We start from the raw sequence: 22450 nt of genomic DNA, 5'->3' as shown, positions 1-22450 counted from the left end.
ATGTCACAGAGGTGACAGCCAGGATATTTTGATCCCGTCTTAATCGGCCACTTTCTTAAACACATGTGCAACAATAACCCGAGTCGCGCCGAACTAAATAGTAGTAGGAGTTATTCCGGTCGACCCACATGGATTGTGCATGTTAATAATACCTTTCCGGTTCTTCCTTGGACTTAATGACGGTGATTCATTGACTATGCAGAGTTTGGTAGTCCGAGCAATCCAGGCTGTAGAATCCAGAAATGCAAGGACCTTCATGCGACCGACTGCCAGACCGTCAGGGAATCATCAGCCGCATGCCATCTCGCTGCCAAACGCTCCATTTGGGCGCAGCTCGTAGATGGTGAATTCTGCATGGGCCTGGTGGGCGACAACAAGCCAATTGCCAGCTACAGCGGGGTGAGCTGGTTGGGCGACGCGGGCGAGTCCAAGAAATTGGCCATTGGAACGCGTGGCGATGGCGCCTGGAAAATGGCCGGTATGTAACGATGCTCCTGTGCTGTTAAAAGGCCATATTTTCAGCGAGTGGGGGCGCTGTCCCGGTGCTATTTTTCAGGACACAAATAGTAGAAGTACATTCTATTACTGATTACGAAATAGACCAGCTTCACTTGCACTGCCAATCTAAAAATTACACAGTGTTAGAAATGTAATTGTTGATTAATACCAACATGTTAACTGACTTGGGCGAAGTTCGGGAAAGGACCATTATTCGACCAGTGGTTGATTTGTGACGTACCTTACGCCTGCGCACTGATAGCAACGTGCAAACATCTCTAGTCAAACGCTGGTCAAAATGTCGTCGCAAAACTTCTGGATCCTGGCTCTCTGCTTGCGTTATGAATGCACGCGGCTATTGGTTACCAGCGAAGCAACCAACCCCAGTAGGCTGGTTCCAAATAGTCGACTAGCGTAGTCAACCATCGTCGACTAGACAGAGTTCGGGCAAACGTTAGTTAACCATTGGTCAACTATAGTCCTTGCGCGAACTTGGCCGTGATTTGCGTCTATTAATTATGTACCCTCAAAAATGAGTCCGCGTAACAGCGCCCTCACGTGCTAATTGTATGCAATGACCTGCAAATCTGAATTGCAATCAATTTTCATAGAAAAATAATGTCTTCATTTTGTTTACATACCATTGTAGTTGCAGGGTTCAATCACATAATCACTGTTGGCCTTTTTTGTTTGTTTCTTTTGCAGGCTAAACGACGTGGGCTTGATTGACAGATAACACCCATTGACTTTTCGAACATTTGCTTCCCTTTTTTAAAAAGATTTTATCAAGATAATGGGTAAGATTTCTTGCAAAACGTTAGGTAGTGGTCATTATAGATTTTTCCCCCCTTCATACATGTTTCCGATTTGGGCAATAGGTTTTAGTTTGAAAGAAGAATAGAGTCGAAGAAGAATAGAGAATAGAGTAATTTAAAAAAAAATAGTGGGAGATACTATAGTATTTTTTAATCTTGATGTTGTAGTTTCAATTCAATTTACACCCCAAAGTACCATGTTTAATTATTTTGTTGACTATACACCTGTATTGAATCAAGCTAGTAAATTATCCCTGAAAAGTTGATAATGTGCCCCTCCATGAAAAGAAAATGTACTTATGAACAAAGCCTAATTCGAGGCAAATTCGTTCCCCTGAAATACTTCGACACAAGTCATATTGCTCGTGCAAGAAAGTGTATTTTTAAATTCAGTAGCGAGATAAGCAAAGAGACTCATATCCAGTGTCCTCTATTTGTTTTTATGCAGAAATTAAGTATTTGATAATTGAAATAAAGAGACAATGAAAAGTTCACGTAAATTGTAAAGAATAGTTTGCATGATCCCAAAGCCAGCTTACATTGCACCATCCGATATTTGTAAAAGAAAAAAACGGATTTTGTTTTCCTTTTAAATTTGGTTGTGGCATCATGACTTTCTTCAACATGGGATATTGTTTTGTTTTGATTACCTTTTCATGAAGACTAATTAATCCGCTTGTCATGCAGTCTTCTCATTAAGAAATGTTTCAACCGATATATATTTTTATTTTGGTATAATTAGGATACAATTTAAAAAAAAAAGCCCATAAATGTAAACCACGATAAACAATATAGACTTGTACTTGTCAAATGTGGTAGTCTATTCCCAATTCAACATCGATGTATTGACGTTCAATATATTTATTAAAATACAAAAGATTCAAATCGATTTTCATATTATCAAAATTACGTTTGTTGAAAGAGTACGCACAATCCAACTATTCTAAGAATAGAACACGTATTCAAGAACACCCTCATCAGAACCTGAACAGTATGATGCCAATTGTATAAAATAATATCCATGAAAATTTGAATTTTTACTCGCTACAGCTATTACAACAATTTAATTTCACAAACATTGATTAATAATAAGTGGATTATATAAAATCCATAAACTGAGCTCGAAACGCATGCAATGTGAGATTCATAATAATTAATGGGATTTATTGCAGATTCATGTATCAGAAAACCCAGGATCAAGTGATTCAACTTACAAATGTACTTTCCCCGATAATAGCTCAAGGTTTCGGTTTCATTTGTCATGAAAAGTTTTCCAAGCAGTTGTAAACGTTTGGTCCATCCTTTTAATTTTACAAATAATTAACATCTATAAAATATTCTTAAGATTAAAACGGTACTGTTTTCGTTTTGGTGTTGGGTTTCACGTTTTACTAATACATACATAAGAGTTGATTAGTTCACGGTTAAAGGGTATAATAAATAACGCAAGCATTGATCTTCGAGTGATGATGGTGTTTGCTTATTTTCATCTTTGTCGCGTCGTAACATAAGCTATTAATGCAAACGTTGGCATTCTAAAGCCATTTTTGAACCGATCATTATGGACGTATGACATCTGGAAATTTGAAATAAACAGCTGCTAAGTGACAACAGTGATATAAAGGGCGCCACCTTGTGTCAGAATACAAGTGATTCGAAAGGTGTCGTTGGCGGCGCGATTTCTGCTTCAACCGCAGTGCACCACAGGAACTTATAGTCTTTAGCTTTATTCCAGCGGTCCAATCAGATTTCATATTGCACTCTAGGCTGCCAGGGACTCGGTAGTCTTTAAAATAACGGGCACCTTTAGAACTTTTACACCACAACCACAACTTATTGCAGAGCAGAGGATGGGAGGGGCTTGTAGTCACATGACAATGGGGGCGCTGTTCACGTTGGCCTATTTCGTCGGTGGTTACAAAATTTGCATTCGACGACTCGGCGGGGGAACACCTTTGCCCCACCCACAAATAAAACCCCGGACTACCTTTCATACATCCTTTGAACAGGATGCCCCAACTGGGGGATTTGTTTTTCTTTGGAATGTATTTATTATTCGTATCACATAGGAACATTTGACTTTCCCCGGCGAGGGCGCCCTTTTAGGTCTATTAGGCCGAGTCCGACATACTTTGGCTACGGCTACGGCTGCTGCCACTTCTCATAGACCCGTGTGTTATATCAAGCTGTAGCCAAGTAATTCAGATGCAGCCTAGACTGGTGCACACCGTCATATCGAACGTGAACAGTGAAGGCCAGGATAAACTGCAGGACAGCATAATGCAAAAAACTGACCGTGAGACTGAAAGGTGGCTTGCTGAACGCTTGGTGGCGCTGCAAGTCCCTAGTGTGAATCCGCAGTATGGAAAAAAAATCCCCACTGACACCACATTTGATGCGTCTCTTATTTTTTCCGGTCGCATTGTATTGATTTCTGCATCGATTGCAACCATCCAATCGGTTCAATTGCACCTGTTCGGAGAGCCAATGTGAAGGTTGATTGCTATTGTCTTCAAATCTCAGCAATCCCAAAATAAACTGCAATCCTATTGTGTTTGCAAGCTGTTTGGGAACAAACAAGCGATATTCAATAACAAGTGGCGCTAAAGGAATGTGTCGATTTCGTCTGGCATTAAACCAATGATGTCATTCATAATGCAGGGATCAATCACATATTCGCCGATATGCGATTGTCATTTAAATTGTGATCGGATAAATTAGGCTTATTATTAGCAGAAAAACCTTAATATTCCGGGTCTTTACGTCCCAAAATATATGAAAGTCTCAACCGATTGGTACACAGGCGCGTTCCTAGAGCCTATACTAGGGGGCTGGCAGGGGTGGATCCATACATTTTTGCAGGGAGGCGTGCTGAAATGTAGACCGGTTGTTTTTTCTCCGGACACTTAGGCCTCCGAAAAAGAATAGGTGGGGCTGGGGGGGGGGGGGACTCGTACCATATTTCGCTGATAAAATCCTACTATCATGAACACTGCATAATAGTGTACAAATACCCCCTTCTCATGACTATTTTAGGGGGTGAAACCATTCGCATGGGACGTCACCTTCCAACATTTAGCTTTTTTATGGAACTTGGGGGGGGGGGAAGCTAGACAACAGTTGGGGGGAGAGGGCTAGCCCCCCCCCCCCCGGTAGAATCGCGCCTGTTGGTACAGACTTCGGAACTTCACTCTTATACTGCTAATCTCTTTTCCATATACATCTCGTGGAAATGTTACCTCTCGGTAACTGTTCAAATAAAATCTGTCCAATCTGAACTCAATGTAGCCGAGACCGGTGCTTCGGGAAAGAAAGGTGAATTCACTGGTCAAGCACCGCATCCGTGTTTTACGTGGCAAAATATTAATTGGTAGAATTAATTCGTCCGACGGCCTTGCACCGATCGATGTTTTATATTCGAGCTGATGAGATATCTAATCCGGTAAAAGAGCGTCGATCGATCGCAAAGTAAAAGAGACCAGCTGTGAAGGATTAGTAAATTACGTAGAATTAACCGATATTCAATTAAATCACTGCAAGTGAATCAATATTCCATCAAAAAAAGCTGCAACTCCAACCAATAATTACATTGAATAAAGGATTAGTTGGTCTGAGCATTGCATGGTGCAGGGTGGTATGTAAAAACTACTTCCATCTGTCATCAGTGTATTTCAAACAAAATGCGAACTTTTGAATATAATGTGTAACTTTCAGTCAGTCCACCGGAGCGAAATAATAAGAACTGTTCGCACACGCGTTTAGTAAAAGTTCTTTTTTTAAGTCGCAGTTTTCTAATACAGCGCCGGAGCCGTTTAACATGGAGATCTTAAGATCGATTGGGGCGATTATATAACGATACCTCGCAGTCGTGTCTCGATTCCAAGTTGTTTTTCAATAATTACATTCGTTCTGTTTATTGTAACTGACAGTGCTCTGATTCGGCTTGAACGCAACATTTAAGGAGAGCTCCGTGTGATTATAATGATGTGCCTTGCCTTGAAATAATAGGCCGGGCCGACATGATGTTGTCAGAACAAGGAGGAATCAATCGATAAATGAATCGATTAATACTATATGAATAGATGTGGGAAATGTATTGACATACAGCCTGAAATAATCCATTCAAATCGGTCCAGACTTGTTATTTTTTTGGTTTAATTGGCGACAATGAAAAGAATGAAGGCCATAATAGACTCTTATTAAAGTTTAATACACAAAATTGGAAAGGCACACTTCTGCTATAAACTGGGGGTGACGTCATACCATGACCACGAACACGAGTTTTAGCTATTTAAATGATACCGTACTTTAAGTCTATGTCACTCGTTGCGATATTCCAATTTGAACCTATCTGAAGTTATGTTAGTCACAGCACCTCCAGATATCATGTCCGTTCTTAATTGCTGTTCGACAAGAGGAACAAAATATTTAACTCCCCATCCGATCTCCGCCCACCCAAACCCCTCCCACGCCACTATTTATGCAAATACGTTAGACAATATGCGCTGAGCTGGTGTCAAAACTATCGATTGAATACCCATTGTTTTCAATAACTCAAGTTGCGAATACAATAACATTCAATTATGCATCACATCAAGTTATTTTAAAACAAAGGGAGCAACCTCCAAATTGACCTTTCAGAACAGGTGTCATGCACTGGAGTTTGCAGGTTGAACAAAAGACAATCAATGTGTCAATCGATATGTTGAGATGAAAGAAAAACAAAACACCTCCTATTTGTTTGAAGTTGCGGGGAACAGACAATTCATCGTCATCACTTGCTGCCAGGTCGTCCAAGGAAACGCAGGCTGCCGGCAACAGGTTTACCTCACAAGTGTAAGTACATAATTCTTTATAGAAACACGGCATTACCTGTTCAGTACTTTAAAGCCACAAAGATTATGTTGTCTTTCGTTGGAACGTTTTGGATCGTACAGCACCATTTCACGACATACCTACTTCAACTCTCCCCCTTTGTACAAAATGTATCCTCTTTTCCTCAATTTTTTTTTTCCTAATTTACAATTTGGCTACCGCCTCCTTTGTTTTAATGAGCGATTATTCCAGTATCTGCTAAAAAATACTATTGGGTTTTTTTAAAATATATATTAAATTGCTTATTTGGTGGCTAAAACTTTTGACAGTTATTATCCTTCTTAATACTCGAAACATCTCTGCGATTTTACCTTAAAACTTATAAACCCTCTCATTTTAATCTTTTGAAACTAAACATTAGTTAAAACTGTTGTGAACATCTTTGATTCGCTTGGAACGTTAAGGCCTTTCAGTTTGTCCTTGTCAGCAACAAATATATATCCTTCTTGGTAAAGCTGTCACCAGAACTATTTTTCGCTATTTTAGAAACTGTACTTTGTCATAGTCGATTTAAGAACGTTGTTAATTTTTGCTTAATTTCATTCTGATTACTGTTAGAAAGTGACTGCTCATCAACAAACCATAATTTTGTTATCAGGATGATCTCATGTATTTTTTCTCGTTTAATTGGGTTGTGTGTCTGTTTTTTCAGCCCGATTGAACTTATCCACTTGTCGTCAGCCGGGGGCGCCCTCTCGACCCCAGGATGGCCAACATTCTCCCTTGGATTGTGGTTCTGGCCTTCTCTTCGATTGCTCACTCGCAAGACAGTGAGTACCACCAAAATGTTCTCTAAACAATCTTTTCTTCAACCGAATTCAAACCGAAACGTTTGAGTCTGTTTGACTTCCAAGGCAATGTCCACGATTTTGTGGTAGACGTTAAGGCAAACATCGGTCTAGTTGTGGAAATGGAAAAACGGGAGTTTACATTTTAGAATTCAGGACCGAAATTCACAGGGCTGCTTATACGAGCAGAAAATGTTGCTTACCAAATTGTGTACTAAGCGCGATTAGCCGTGTACCAGTCATTATCATTCACTACATGCTATTTTGGTTGGCAACCTGTTTTGGGGTAAGCAAGTAACATTCATACTAAAGAAATTCTTTTGCTTAGGCTAAAAAAAAAATATTCGGTCTCTGGTCAGACCAAAGTTCCGGAATTGACGCGGCCACGCGGCTTTTTTTTTTTTTGGTCCTTTTTTTTTTTTTTCTTCAGCTTGGATTGTACAGACAAGGTGGGTACTATTTTGCTTTTTTGGTGTCCTCGTGTACATTGGTGGCCTCCATAATTTGCCTTGGTGCTTTCGATCATTTGCCTTGGTGCAATTTCCCATTCCTTGGTGCTCTTTGGTAAAAAAAATGAGGAGGTGCGGAAATAGAGGGCGCTGTTGGAGTTACCGCGGAACATTTTGGAAAAAAAAAGATCGACGCGCATGCTTAAAATCGACGCGCGCGCTGACCAGAGACCGACTTTTTGGCCTTATCAGCACCATGAAATTTGGCAAATGATGAGGCAAACCACCTCCTCATGATACGGTTACATGCTGGGATAATATTTACAATATAACTTGTTGAGAAGCTTAATAGTAGGATATGTAAAAGGAGTTAGAGTTGAGGCCAAGTCCTCACAAAATCCATCGTAAATCATCAAAGGTCAATGGCATGTATCCTCACAAATCCATTGCAAGTCCTCACAAATCCATCGCAAGTCCTCAAAAGTCAGTCACATCGTTGGCATGTCTTCGCAAGTTCATGACAGGTCCTAAAGTAATTTAATGTAAGTCATCACAAGTCAGTGGCAAGTCCTCGCATGTTAATGGCATGTCTTTACAGATCATCGCAAGTACTCACAAGCCGATCGCATGTCCTCACAATTTGATGTTAGGTCCTCACAATTCACACGCAAGAAAGATCCTTACAAGTCAAACGTATGGCCTCAACATTCAATCGCATTATCGCATATCCTCACAAGTTAATGGCATGCCCTAACAATTCAATCGCAAGTCCTCGCAAGTCAATCAAAAGTCCTCATAAGTCAATCGTAAGTCCTCTTTAGTCAACCACAAGTCATCACAAGTCAATCGTTATCACAAATCATCCAGTCTCAATCAATTAATCAGCTATCCAGATCTTTTCGACACCAACCTTTGGACTTAATACTTGTCATTTAAATTGTGATCCGACATGTGATGCATTTTATGACCGACTTGTGATTTACTTGAGATAAAGTTTTGATGCAACGAACTTCCTGTCAAAAGTTGCTTCTTAATTTAGATTCGTAGTTTGAAAATAACAATGTTCTCCTTTGCCTTCTGACACTAGTTGACTACAGCTGTGAATATCGCAGTAGCGATGGCTCGGGGACATTCACCTACGTTGACAAAATCCTCAACGATGGCGAGTTTACCGTAGCCTTCAAGGTGTTGGCCAACAGCGACGTCAGACTCATCCTGTCCCCCGTGAAGGAGGACGATGCCGCAGCCTACACCATCAGTAAGTTATGCAGCTTTTCATCACGTGATAGACCAAATCATGTGCCGTCACACTTTGGGTGGCACATGACATGCGCACTAAAATGCAAACAATGGATGCATGCGCTGTATGTTACCTTTTGCTCACTGATGAGCTGCCGCCAAAAAATGTGACGTATGTAACAATGGATGTAAAGTCACTATAATCCCGCCTATATAATGATTTAGAATACAGAAAAGCTGCTGCTGGTGGCGCTCATCTTAAGTTATACCGCATTGCAGCATGACAAAGGGTCGACATCCGTTTGTAGATGTTACCAAAAGTATCTTGCACAATAAAGCTTTGATGATGTACTTTAACTTGGTATGAACAGTACAGGACATGTTAACAAAATGAATTTAACCTCTCTGGCCGAATATTTTGACCTGACACGTACAGTTGGAACGTTTTTGAAACAAATCGTGACAAATTCGTTGACTGATTGTCTTGATTTGATTTTTTTCTTACAACTAGCCATTGGTGAAAGGAACGAGCTGACCTACATCACTCGATTCGGCAGCGACGACCGATTGCAGTCGTACACGGTCAAAGATGCAGTTCCTTTCCGCGAGAGTGAGCTGCGATGCTACGACAATTGCATGAACTCCTACTGGATCTGCTTCCAGAATGGCATGTAAGTCAACAGGTTCCATACTTCGCCTTCATGAAAAAAAAACGCGTCATGGAACATTCGCCGGACACAACATACCGTTGCAAATTCGCGTTCGACTCGCATTTGCGCCATGGAGAGTTCGGCGCAAAACTTGATTTTTAGTCCCCAATTTTAAATTTACAAAATGACAAACGCGGTTGCTACCCGGAGATTCCTAACAGTACCGCCCGCGCATGCATTAGGTTCAATAAAGCGGGCGTGAGCAATTTCCCGGGTAGCGCTACCAATATTACCAAGAGTGGTTTTGGTTTATCTTGTTGATAGCGACCTCGCTTTCTGCAACTGTAGTTCAACTTTTCTTTGCATATTTAGGGTATGTTTTTTTCCAGTTAATCTTTGATTCAGTTAATCTGTAATTTTTGTGCTGAGTACGTAAACCTATATATTTCTTTCTTATTTTCTGGACAGGATCAAGCTAGGCAGAGGGGGTGATAGCGCCCCCTTTTTCGAGTTCGACGTCCCTGCTGGCGAGACCTTCAACCCACGTTACATGGGTTTCGGCACGGGCAGCTCCAGCATTGGGATGTTCGGAGGCTTCCTCTTCGCTGACGAGTGCGGAAGTAAGCACACGTGTCATGTTTACCAAAAGATATTCACCGGGAACAACAATTTACTGCTCTCTTTTTGTAGAATACGTCAGCGTTTTCATCACGAAGAGACAAATTTGGCCAAAAATCCATATTTAAAAAAAAAAATCGGGCGAAACCGGCTAAGTATAACAGCAACTAATCTTTTGGCGAAGTGTTTTGGTCAAAATCGGTTTGAATCAATGTAATCATGTCAATCATTGTAGGGAAAATTTCACCTGAATCGTATTTTAAGTTTACACGAAGAGACAAATTCCAACATTATTGTCACGTTGTTCTATGGGGCGCTTATAGGCGTGTGAGTTTTCACGAAGTGCGAAAAGTGAGATTGCCCTGCGAAACAATTCGCGTGTGGCATTTTAAGTTTTCACGAAGAGACGACTTTAGCGCACAGTACGTATGGGCAAATTTGCTCGACAAAACAACGCGCGAGTGACATTGTAAGTTTTCACGAACAGACAAATCGCTATAGAAAATAATTACTCCACTCACTCCGCAATGAATTGTTCTATTAATCTGTAACTGGTACATTTTTTTAAGTTTAAGATCTCAGCTTACTACCTGTATAACAAATTAGTCAACATGTACTCTAAACATAGAAGAAATCTTTATTTCCAAAAGTGACGAACTTAAAACCCGATTTTAAAAACACTGTTCAACACTCCGTGGCTCAATTCGTCAATTCCCGACCATCGCGCACATACGTACGAGGGCATTAAAGTCTTCTCACACACCAAGGCTACACATTTGAGTGATTTCAATGCAAAATGTTAAAAATTACTTTATTTTTCTTTCTCTCCCTAGACCAAGGGCATGGTACAGGTAAGTTGTTTTGTGTGTTTGACTGCTTTGGTAACACCATCAAAATGATTTCTTTAACCACTTCGTAAAGAGGATATGACAAAAGCCTTAATATTGAGTTGGCAGTATGTCGTTGTGTAGTCTTTTTTTCCCTATTTTTTAAACGTATTATCTACAGCATTCCACGAGCATACACGCGTGCATATACACATTCGTTTATCATGAGAACAAATTAGGCCCGCATTAACCCGTAACCATAATAGATTTCTTTGGAGTTTAGGGAGTTCTCAAGATGGTCAGCATACAGACCAAAACGTCGAATTACCACGTCTGTTGTTTTTTCAGAGACAATTCTTTTTAGAAGAAGTGCAAACCAAAATGCGCGTAATTTGCAATTACAACCATACCCTACTTCTAGTAAAAGGTTTAGGGAATTTTCCAACACTTAAAGAAAAAAATCAACGACGTACATGTCTCTTTACGAATGTTATTCTTCTTTCTTTCTTTTCAGATACCGGGACTACCACGAAACAACCACGTAAGACGATATTTCAATTTACCATTGATGATTTCATCATACCATACAGAAATATGTGACTTTGAATAGTTTATCTCGGTTATTGTTGTGCAATCTTCGGTTTTTATATTAAAATTCGTTTCCTTCTTGTCGTAAGTAAAGAATGGTACCGACAATGGTCACTTAAATTTTTGATAAATCCACAATGAATGTTTTGTAAACTAAAGAATTTGAAAGGCCTTGTCCTTTCATTTGGAGAGATGTAGGTTTAAACTTTTGATATAATTTCATTGACGTGTTCTTTTTATAGATCTTTACTCTTGTTTACACAACCGACTCGATTTTACAGTGCATTTTATTTCATTCTTTCTGGTAATGAAACCAGTGATTCCTCAAAAGCGCCCTAGGCTCGCAAGCCTGAAGAAACCTGTAGGGAGAAGACAGTGAGAAGAGATTACAGTTTCAGATGTGGCGGGAAAAGCCCAGAAGAATTTTCTGGGAAAAACCCACGGAATCAGGTAGGGACTGAAAACCCAATCCACATATTGGCCAAGGCGGGATTCGAACCCAGGCCACAGCGGTGAAAGGCGAGGAAAGTACCGCTACGCCAACCTGACTGAAATGTGTTTATTGCTCTTATTGATTTTGGAATTTTAAAACTGAAATGATTATTTGACTGGCTTGCGCACTTGATTAGAATATCTCACCGTTCTTTATCAATCTTTGACCGTTCCAGGGGATTGTCAACCCGTCGACTGCGGAGCCAAATCTTGCCTCTTCGGATTCAAGAAGGTCAATGGATGCGATACATGTGAATGCAAAGGTAGGTAGAACCTTTGACAAATTATTTTAACGATGTGCTCTCTCTAGTCATAAGTAAAAAGAATCTATCAAATAGAGGTCACCAGCGTCCGGCGATAAGCATCAACGAGCGAGAATTGTTTTAGGTTCACAGAGGGAGTTTGTCAGGAGGCAGCGGACCAGTTCAGTCGTCGTCAGAGATTGTTCCGGAGGCAAACAGTGGCGAAGCTTGGATTTTTTTTTAGTGCGGGGGTACAGGGGGACATCAGAATATCATGGGGCACATTTCACAAACGTCCTGTTGCAATTTTTCCCAGTTGGGCCCATAATGCCTCGCTATATTCATTAACATAATAAATTGTTAACAGTGTTGTTAGCCTTTGGCTAACTGAAAAAAATAAGTACTCGACTACTGTGGTTGATTCGTGGCGTAACTTACGCCTGCTATGCGCACTAATAGCAATATGCGAACCCCTCGATCTAGTCAAACAATGGTCCGACAAAACTTCATGATACCAAACTTCTTGGTCGTGGCTACGCCTTGTTATATGTTTATTGGACCATTCCCGGTAGGTCTGGTTCCAAATAGTCGACTATAGAGTTGCCTAATCATCCTGCGTTCGATCGAGCTATAAAGTCAGTCAAACTATGGTTAACTACAGTGATGTTTTCTGTGATACGTGGCGTGGCTCGATCCTAACACGGCGCACTTTTTCACCTCAAGTGCCTTGCTGTATGGGACATTTTTTCCCTCGAGTTTCACGGTGAGTAAAATTTTACCAAACTCTATAACCCAACCCGTGAGAAATATATTGCGGCGTGAGTTTCATATTCTATTTTGAAGTGCACAATTTACCTTAAAAAAAGCGCCCAATACGAAAATGTTTTCTGACAAACTTCTAATTCCGGGATATGGGGGTAATCTTAAAGAAATTCTTAAATGCTAACTTGGGAACACGCGGCCCATGTTGTGCCCAATTTTCGGACGTCACCGTTTTGGAAATTCGGACTTAATTTTATGACAAAGTGCCAGTATTTAACTGAATGACTTAAAAATTTGTTAACAAAGAGGTTTGGCAACACTACATAAGGAAAGTCGAGGGACTCAACGTCAAAGTGCTCTTGGGGACACCGTATATCATTCGTTCTCAAACTTGCTTACTAGTGGTGGCGCACTGTTATAAAATATTCGATTTCAAATAATTGTTGATCCTTGGTTTGGTACGAAGGTCTGACATGTTTGCAGCGGCGGCGGAACGGTTTTCAAACTGGGGGGCATAACCCAAAAGGGGCACTTGCTCATTAAACGACATCTTCCGTCGGTGCAGCACAGCAGCGCCGTATCCAGCATTTTTTTTGGGGGGGGGGGGGGGGTACACTCCGTGCTAAAATGTCGACACGTTTTTTTTCACCGGACACTTGGCCTCCTTAAAATCAAAAATTGGGTGGTGGGGGGGGGGGGGCAACTGGTACCATCTTCCAAAATAGGGGCGCTCTTCAAAACCGGTCATTATGAAAACTACGCATTATGTCATGTGCCCATTTCAGGGCGCATTATAGGGGGTTTTGGGTCTTGGTTTTCATATTCCTCGTTCACAACAGAACTCCTTATTCCTAAAAGCAATTATCCAAAATTTTAGGGCCAGTTTTGTTTTCATCTCCAGGGGGGCACATTTATGCTCGAGGGGGCACACTAGATGCCCCCTCTATGTCCGCAAGCGGGGCACTTGGGTAAATCTGGGGGGCAAGTGTCCAACGATTTTGTGCCCAGGGATTCCAAGATCACACAAAAGCTCAGGAATTGGGCACAAAATCGGCCGAGAATATTGTGGCGCACTTGAAACAAAATAGTTTCTTTTTAGTTTGCAAGAGGAATGTGTAGCTGACTTTTGTTCCTTGAAAATTGATTTTCATTCAGATTCTTTTTTTGGCGCTAAAAACACTATCAAGATTGTTGCGGTCATTTAATTTAATTTTTTTTTAAACAGTTTCTCACATAATTAAATCTCCTCATATTACACAAAACAATAATTACTAAACGAAATTGCAACCTAATACGACTGGTTTTATCATGGTTGGGTTATTGCCCCAAAACAACTAGTGTTTTATTTTTCCATGAACATTGACTTTTTTTATTCGGATTGTGAATATTCAAGGTGAATATTTTGCTCTGCGTTTAATGAGAGAAAAACTTCATAAACGTTAATGAAAGAAAAAATATGACTTGTTCGAGAGTAGGATTGAAAAGTCCAAATATTTTAAAATGCGGCAATAGAGGGCGTGTTGTAGATAATTAGACTCTTGAGGGCGCCCCTTAAACCTTACACGCGTACGGCATGTACGAGTAGCGCGCAAGTTTAAAAGTTTTAAGGTCTTTTTTTGTCAGATTGGTAGGTGAATGGTTATTGATTCATACGTCAGAGTTCCGGAAGTTGTTGTTCTAGGCTATTTTATTTTTCAATACAGTTTGAGTTTATCAATATCAGTCGTTGTACAACATGTTGTTTTGTACCCCAAAACACTTCCTGGGAATCCTGCTTCATCATTTATTGACATATTGTTGATGTACCCTAACGAGTAACGTGGCGCACTTTTATTTTTCGCCTGTAGCACCTAGCTAGAGCAAAAGTTTTAACTGAAATTTCACAGAAAGTGAAATTTCATTAAGTTCTAAACACTCACGTTCATAAATCGCGAGTTTATTTACCCGTTACAAAGTTAAAAGAAAAAATCATTTTGGCGTGATTTTCCGATTTTATTTTCAAGTGCAAAGTGAACCCTTTGAAAATGCCCCGAAAAATAAGAAAATAATTTTCTGACAAACATCTGGCTGGGTTTGTAAGTAAAGATAATAATGATTTATCAAAATTTATCAAGTTTACAGAAATTCTTAAATGTTAATTTGGAATTTTTCTGAGATTTATTCAAGTGTGCCACGTTAGGGAACACTCCGCCAATTTGTGCCCAATTTCCGGACGCGACCGTTTTTGCATTTCGAATTAAATTTTATGAAACCGAATTTGTTCACAGAGGTTAAATAGCAAGCATTAATAAGGTAAAAGTACCATTATTTCACTGCATGAATTTGAGGTTTATCAACAAAGAGGTTTGGCAACACTACACGAGGAAATTTGGGTAAGCTTCGAAGTGCGCCACGTTAGGGAACACGACTATATTTTCATGTGCTTGGAAATTAATATGGCGATTGTGTAGTCAGGGTGCCTGTTTTGTTTTGATCAAATTAGAGTCAAACATGTTTTTTATTGCTCAAAATCACCTTTAATAATCAAAAGCAGACTTTTCTCAATTCTAATGATGGCGGGTAGCCATGGTAGCAATCACGATTTTCCTGTGCGGTTTGTACCTTGCAATTATTCAGCGCCGTGCGTGCTCACAGTACATTGCGCGGTGTTTCGCCATCTTTATTTTCGGGTTGCGTGTTGTCGCCGCGCTGCCATCGTCATTTTACCCTCAAATTTTCCTCAAAAAATCAAAACCCTGCCCTCTTTCTATGACCTACCTGTTTATTGAGAATGTCCCCAACTAGTTTGGGCGGTCTCACAAGGCCAACAAAATCAAAGAAAAGTTCTTGTTTTGAAATAGATGCAAAATGTTGATTGTATTTTAACGGTAGTAGTACCATGGTTTATTAAGATGTTTTGTATGCTCCAACTTTTGTTCAAACAAACTTCCATTTTCTTTTTACTAGTTGCAAAATGTGGATTCGGTTACCACATACCCCGGAAAGATTTCCATGCATATACGAAGTTCACTCAACACTCTGTGTACAAACCCTATGAGAGTGGACTGAAAAATTCTAAGTGTTTTCTAAGAAAATTGTATTTTTTCACTGCTCAAATTGACTTTGATGACATGAAATTGCTATCTGGGGGCTTGTTAGGCAATACAGAGGAAAATTAGTGAACTTCGCTTATGGTAATCTTGCCCATACCCCATAAACTTGTGTGCAGATCATTTGCTTTGTTTAACCCTCGAAACTGGTCGTCAAACAGATCTCACGGATGTGCGATTGAAAATTAGGAATGGTGAATTGGCTTATTTACCCAACGACACTGCCATTGAAAATGTATTGAAATAAAAGCATTTTAGCATGTTTAGACATAACCTAGGATAGAATCCTCTGTAAGTTGTGTTTTATGCATTGTACAAACAACAATGGGACATAACCAACCCTGGGCTAGTTTAGACAGACATTTCATAAGTAGGATTTGAGGCTTTGCATGGTGAAGATACTAAATAATGAAAGGTTTGCGGAAACACCATGTGCGAATAATTTCATAATTTTTAGATAAAAAAATTATCAACATTTTAATGACTTTCCAAAGTGCGGCTCATTAGGCCTAAAAAAAAAGTCTCCGGTTTCTGGTATGGAGCTTGCCCCAAAAGTGGTGCGGCGACACGGCTTTTTTTTTTGTTACCTGTTTTTTTTTTTTTTTTGGCTTCAAATGTCGGCTGATGACTGCAAATGGTGCCCGACTAAACTTAGTGCAAATATATGTGGGAGTCCAGAGAGGCCACATAAAGCTTATTCTCGATCATAACCCCATCTAAAAACACGTTAAAATTGTGCAGCATAACCCCATCTAAAAACATGTTAAAATTGTGCAGCAGCAGAATTCCAGTCAAACCAGTGAGTTTGGCGGTTTTGAGACATCATCTTTTATTGAAAAAAAAACTTTTTCATTTTACCGACGCGCATGGCTACGGCGACGCGCGCGCATACCAGAAACCGGAGACTTTTTTTTTTGGGGCCTTAGGCTGTGGCCTGCTGACTGACACAGTGAATTGGGGAACGACTTGGCATTTTGGACTGGTAGCTTTGGCCAATTTTAGATTTCGAATTCTCAGTTGCCTAAAATAGTGCACAATTATAACAACGCCCTAATCTTTTGTATTGATCTAATTTTATCTGCAGATAACCCCTGTGAAGTGCTGACAGATTGCATGCCGTGCAAGCATGGTTATGAGAAGGACGAATTCCAGTGTGACACATGCAATTGCACACCAGGTATATTGTTGTTTTTTTTATTAAATGCTGGTTGGGCCAAGTAAAATAAAACACCAAAAAACCTTCAAAAAAACCCAGTTGCTTGTCCTGTTTTGATTATGTTGTAAAAATAGAGGAGGAGACCCTTTTTGTTTTTATTAAGATGGCGGATTTTCCACGATGTTTCATTTTCCTGATTCTCTTGCAGATACTTTTTTTCCCCCAAATCAACTGTAACACCTTCAAACAAATTCTAAACTTGCAACGTGGTAACAAATTTGCTAGAAACTAGAATATCAAAAATCAAATACATGTATATAGCAAAGATTGATTTAGAATATGAAAATTAATATTCTATGAGTCTGCCGGGAAAAAAGGAAGTGGGTGGGGCGAGAAACTGTTTGTATTTTTACTTGGCCTCACATTCGAGTTTGTCTTTGAACTTGTGAACTTGTGTGGAGTATAAACAAAAACATGGGGGGGGAGAGTTTATAAATGTCATCTTAAAGAATCTTCACCCATCAGTCAACATCAGCATTCAAAATCTCAACACATTTGGAGGTTCGAATCTTGCTGCTGGTCATATGTGTTGTGTCTTTGGGCAAGCTACCTTAGCCCAACTCACCAGGCCTATCGGCATTAGCTTTACTCTTTGATAGTCTTAATTTCTTAACAATTTTATGTCATTTTTTTTTCTTGTTCATGCAGGTCCTTGTGACGACGAACCATGCCAGAACGGGGGTTACTGTTATGGCGTTGGCGTTACCAACTATGGCTGCATTTGCACCGAAGGCTATGCCGGAACAAATTGCGAAGAAGGTATGAACTAGAAGTCACCTTTTTTTATAATACCCCAAATCCTAAATGGACCTTACTGCCTGTCTTTCAAACAGTTCACTTGACCGCTTAGAAACTATTCACAAACCAAAGATGGGCAGGTCTTATGTCACCAAATCCGGAATGGTACATTTTATTGGGGGGGGGGGGGGGGTGGACCACAAAGAAATTATGAAATCAATTTTCGGGCACTCAGAAACCAGGGACGTATCATAAAGTTTGCACTTGCAAAGAAGAGCTGCTTGGTTGGAAACATTGCTAGCCGTCTGCTTTTTGATCCGTCTACTTCGTCAATTTGGCTGCCATTTTTTGGGTAAAACAACGACGGGTTACGGAAGACCAGATAGAGGGCAATTGTTGAATGGTCAGAATCTCGAGGTCAAGACGCAGTCTTGTTTTGCATAACCAATCGCCGAATCTGCTCGTATTTCATAAACCCTTCCTGTGCAGGGGGTCATTCCATAGACTGTCCATACATAGGCTAGTTACGAACATTAAGATGATATTTCTTGTAGGTACTGTGACTAAGTCCAATTCTATCAACAGACAAAAGAAAGACGTAGGTACAGCTAGTTTATCAATCTCCTTCAGTCCGAGCATATGGAGTTACATAAGCAGTCACAGCTGGACGATTTAGCTTTAAGTCAGGCAGCTCTTGACCTTAAACAAGTACCAAGTGGTACAACCTTCAGCGGTTGGGTAACATGTGAAGACGGCTATACGGCACCGTCCGTGCATCCGGGCCGTACCGGTACCTCGGTATCAAAACCGGTCTTTGAAAGCGAAGCTGTAATACTGGAGTTGCATGACTACAATATATGGCCGAGTAAACTGTCCACCAACCAACCAACCAAACAACATAAGTAGCTCAAGACCACTGCAGGTTTCACACCGCCGTGGAAAAAAACAAACAGTCACTGGATTGATTTTGACTACTAGAATGCTTTTCTTGAATTTTGCTGGCCAGTTTGTACAGCCTTCAATCTGTGTAAGCTTATATAACCCTTTTAAAAATTAGTATTTGATGTTTTTATTTTCCAGATGTACAGAACCCGACCATCGAATGCCCCGCAGATATGACCAAAACAACTGACCCTGGAGCCCCCTCTGCCACCATCACGTACGAGCCGACCACAGCGAGCGATAATTCCGGCGAGGCACCAGCCATCGTTTGCTCTCCGGACACGGCCACGTTGCCTGTCGGCCCCAACACCATCCAGTGCATTGCAACAGACGGAAGTAGCAACACGGCCTCTTGCACATACACGATCACCGTCAACGGTACGTTATCAATACTAGTTTAAACCATCCTTAAACCCAAGAATCTAACATCTGGTGTGGAAAACAAATTGGAAGGAGACCACGCTGTAGGGGTTCAGATGTTGTTGAGTTACAAGGGATCACACTTGATTTCGAAACTTTGTCGAATGCAAGAAATATACTGATAGTTTCTTGCAGAGCATATTTTTTTTGGGGGGGGGGAGCCACTCAGTTTTCAAATAATAGAGTCTTTGAGTTTCAACAAGAAAGTATTTAATTTCTGAAAGAGTAGGGTCTTCGTTATTATTGGGCAATTCCCATGTTATGCAATAGGCATGACAGAGCTTTATTTGAAGAGCTCAGTTAATAAACCTGAATATGAGAAGACATTTCAGTTTTAGAGGTTGGAGGAAAACCCAAGAGGAATCTATTCTGGGGAAAACCACGGAATGCGGTAGGACTGAAACCCAATCCACATGTGGACCAGGGCAGGAATCGAACCTGGGCAGGAATCGAACATGGGCCATAGCAGTGGAAGGCGAGGAGGGGAACCACTGCGCCAACCTGACTCGGGAAGCCTTTCTTTTACTCCTCTGTTGTCTTGGTTTTGAGTACCAGCAAGGGCCCAATACGTTTAATGGGTTTCTGTGACTATTTTCCTCTGTTTTCAGATGAGGAGCCACCAACGCCCAACTGCCCCATACCGATGGAGGAACCAACTGACGCCGGCAAACCGTATGCTACCATCATCTACGAGATACCAGCCGTGACGGATAATTCTGACCCCAGTCCGAACTTTGATTGCGACAGGCTTCCAGGTTATCAGTTTCCGGTCGGGCAAACGACGGTCACGTGCACCGCCAGCGACAAATACGGCAATTCCGATACTTGCCCCTTCACTGTGGACGTAAAAGGTTAGCTGGGGTAGCTTTGGGTGCAAAAAAGTACTCTTACACAGATTAATTTGCCTTCCCGATGATGTATAGTATACAAATATTGAGTGGCTCAGAGTGAAATGGGAGGAATGTTATCGCAAGGTAAAATCTGGACTTTTCCATTTCACGAGGCAAAGCTGAGTGAACTGGAAAAGTCCAGACTTTACCGATTTAAAGCCACTCAATATATGTGACATATAGATCCTTGTCATTTGATATATTTGAACTTTATTTCAATACACAATTGGTGGACAATGTATTTCTCTCTTCCAAACCACCCCTTCATGAAAATGTTTGAACCCAACTCTGTAGCGCTGGCTCTTTGCAACAATACACGCTAGGCAAGCTGAACGCTTATACAACAGCATGCATTTGCACACAAATACCGCGTCATGGAACGAGAATGATCCTAACTGTTGAATAGTATTTCCCATTCCCCATGGGCGAATGGGACTTTTTGGGAGCAATAACAAGCGCCACGTGATGTGAGTTCCACCAATCAAATGACAAGGATCTCTATGCCAGATATATAACAAGTGGTATGTTCGCATCTTTTATGCACATAGCCGATAGCAAGTCCAGTGCGCTATTATTTTCACCAAAAAAATCGCTCTTGATTTCCAGATTGTCGTGCAGTCAATAAGAAAATAGGAAATTAGCATTCACACAAAAGTTGAAAAACACCTTCAAACATAGGACTGTCAAAAGTTGTTCAATATTCTACTTTTTTCAAAACGAGAACGTTTCTTAAAATTTTGGCAGTATCTCCATTGCTTTTGCACAAAATTGTTTAAACGTCAAAAGCTTAAAGTGCATATGTGCAGTTGAAATACATGTACCAAACTGGCGTGTATTTCTGTTTACAGACATTTTTGCTGATCTGTTTTTAAATTTCAGACGAAGAAGCGCCCAAGTTTGACTGCCCGCTCTCCATGGACAACGTTCCCGTCGACGGGGGCAAGCCGTTTGCAACGGTCAACTACCCGCTACCGACAGTAACTGACAACGTGGACTCGGACATCACGGTTACCTGCGTCCAGCCGCCAGGCTCCCAATTCCCGATCGGACCCAGCGAAATCATTTGCACCGCCACTGACCAGGCTGAGAATTTCAAGACGTGCCCGTTCTCCATTGTTGTGGCGGGTAAGACCAAAACAAAAGTTGTACTTTTCCCAACTATGGACTAATTCAACGAACAACCTTAGAAGTCATTTTTGAAGTGGAACAAAGCTGAGCACAAACAGTCTTACTTGTGGGGAAGACCTTCTTTTCCCTTCTTTAGTTCTCCTTTGTTCCGATCCTTACCAAACCTAAATTCTGTATCCCTGTATGACCATATCCCCATATGATCATATCCCCGTATGACCATATTGTATGCTAGGTTTATAGTTTCGGTTAAGCTTAAAAAAAATAACCGATAACTTCTACCTGCTTTCATGGATTTTGATCAAACTTAGATGCGGTGACCCTTGGGTGGAAAGACACAATTCTTTATTGGATTACTGAGGCAAAGTTGTAACGAGTCACTGATTTTTGTGACTCGAGTCGAGTCATATTAAAGAAGTGACTCGAGTCGAGTCATTAGGTCAAAAAGGTTGAGTCGAGTCACCGTGTGTAGTCGAGTCGAGTATTTAGCTAGAGTCGATTCGAGTCACAAATATTGGAACACTATACAATAAATAAACACAAGAGAGAAAGTCATTTTTGGGGCTTTTTTAATTTTACGTTCTGGCTAGTACATGTTGTGACGCCACATTTGACTCTTAATGAAATGAAAAGGGGGTGCTGATCGTCATTTAACTAATGGGGACACTGATCAAACCACGTATGTATATGTATACATATTCGCGAACATTCTAACGTGATGTGAACAAAAACCGGCACCTGCGTAAGTCATTGCAAATAATTTTCGCAAAGTTTTGCTTTTATTTCTCGAGTCGAGTCAAGTCATTCTGATGAGGGACTGGAGTCGAGTCGAGTCATTTGCTCGCAGTAACTCGAGTTGAGTCAAGTCATTTGCCCTTAGGGACTTGACTGGAGTCATTGCAATGCTTTACTGAGGTCAAAGGTCGTGTAGGGGTCATTAGAGGTCATTGTTCAAATTTGTTTCAAATGTTTCTTTGTCTGCAGAATTTGATGAATTTAAATGTGGATAGAGTGATCCTTGGGTGGGGGTTCATCACAAATCTGAAATTGGAGGCCAAAGGTCATCTAGGGTCATTTGAGGTCATTGTTTAATAATGCAAAAATACTTGACTTTGTTTAGGAACACAAAACATTTAGGGATCGACTGCGAAAAAAGGCGACACAAGCAATCCGCGGATCACTTG

At 40.7% G+C, this 22450-nt stretch overlaps 2 protein-coding genes across 2 annotated transcripts in view; both read left to right on the top strand.

Moving 5' to 3' along the window:
* The window catches only part of LOC119723228, a 44164-nt gene extending 41394 nt beyond the window's left edge, over window positions 1-2770 (top strand). Inside the window, exons 83-84 of the mRNA XM_038193791.1 lie at window positions 203-478; window positions 1204-2770. Of these exons, the coding sequence (XP_038049719.1) occupies window positions 203-478; window positions 1204-1208 (281 nt within the window). The 3' untranslated portion in view covers window positions 1209-2770. The remainder of the gene's footprint in view (window positions 1-202; window positions 479-1203) is intronic.
* A 4124-nt stretch (window positions 2771-6894) lies between these two features.
* Window positions 6895-22450, top strand: part of LOC119723227 — a 72300-nt gene continuing 56744 nt past the window's right edge. The window contains 12 exon segments of the mRNA XM_038193790.1: window positions 6895-6958; window positions 8513-8683; window positions 9176-9335; window positions 9783-9934; window positions 10766-10783; window positions 11274-11300; window positions 12016-12102; window positions 17017-17109; window positions 17797-17907; window positions 18967-19206; window positions 19857-20099; window positions 21018-21263. Coding sequence (XP_038049718.1) covers window positions 6895-6958; window positions 8513-8683; window positions 9176-9335; window positions 9783-9934; window positions 10766-10783; window positions 11274-11300; window positions 12016-12102; window positions 17017-17109; window positions 17797-17907; window positions 18967-19206; window positions 19857-20099; window positions 21018-21263 — 1612 coding nt within the window.

Source organism: Patiria miniata, unplaced genomic scaffold (genome assembly GCF_015706575.1).
Source record: "Patiria miniata isolate m_02_andy unplaced genomic scaffold, ASM1570657v1 HiC_scaffold_16, whole genome shotgun sequence".
NCBI lineage: Eukaryota > Metazoa > Echinodermata > Asteroidea > Valvatida > Asterinidae > Patiria > Patiria miniata.
Note: the sequence above shows the minus strand (reverse complement) of the source record. Positions and strands in the feature narration are given on the sequence as shown.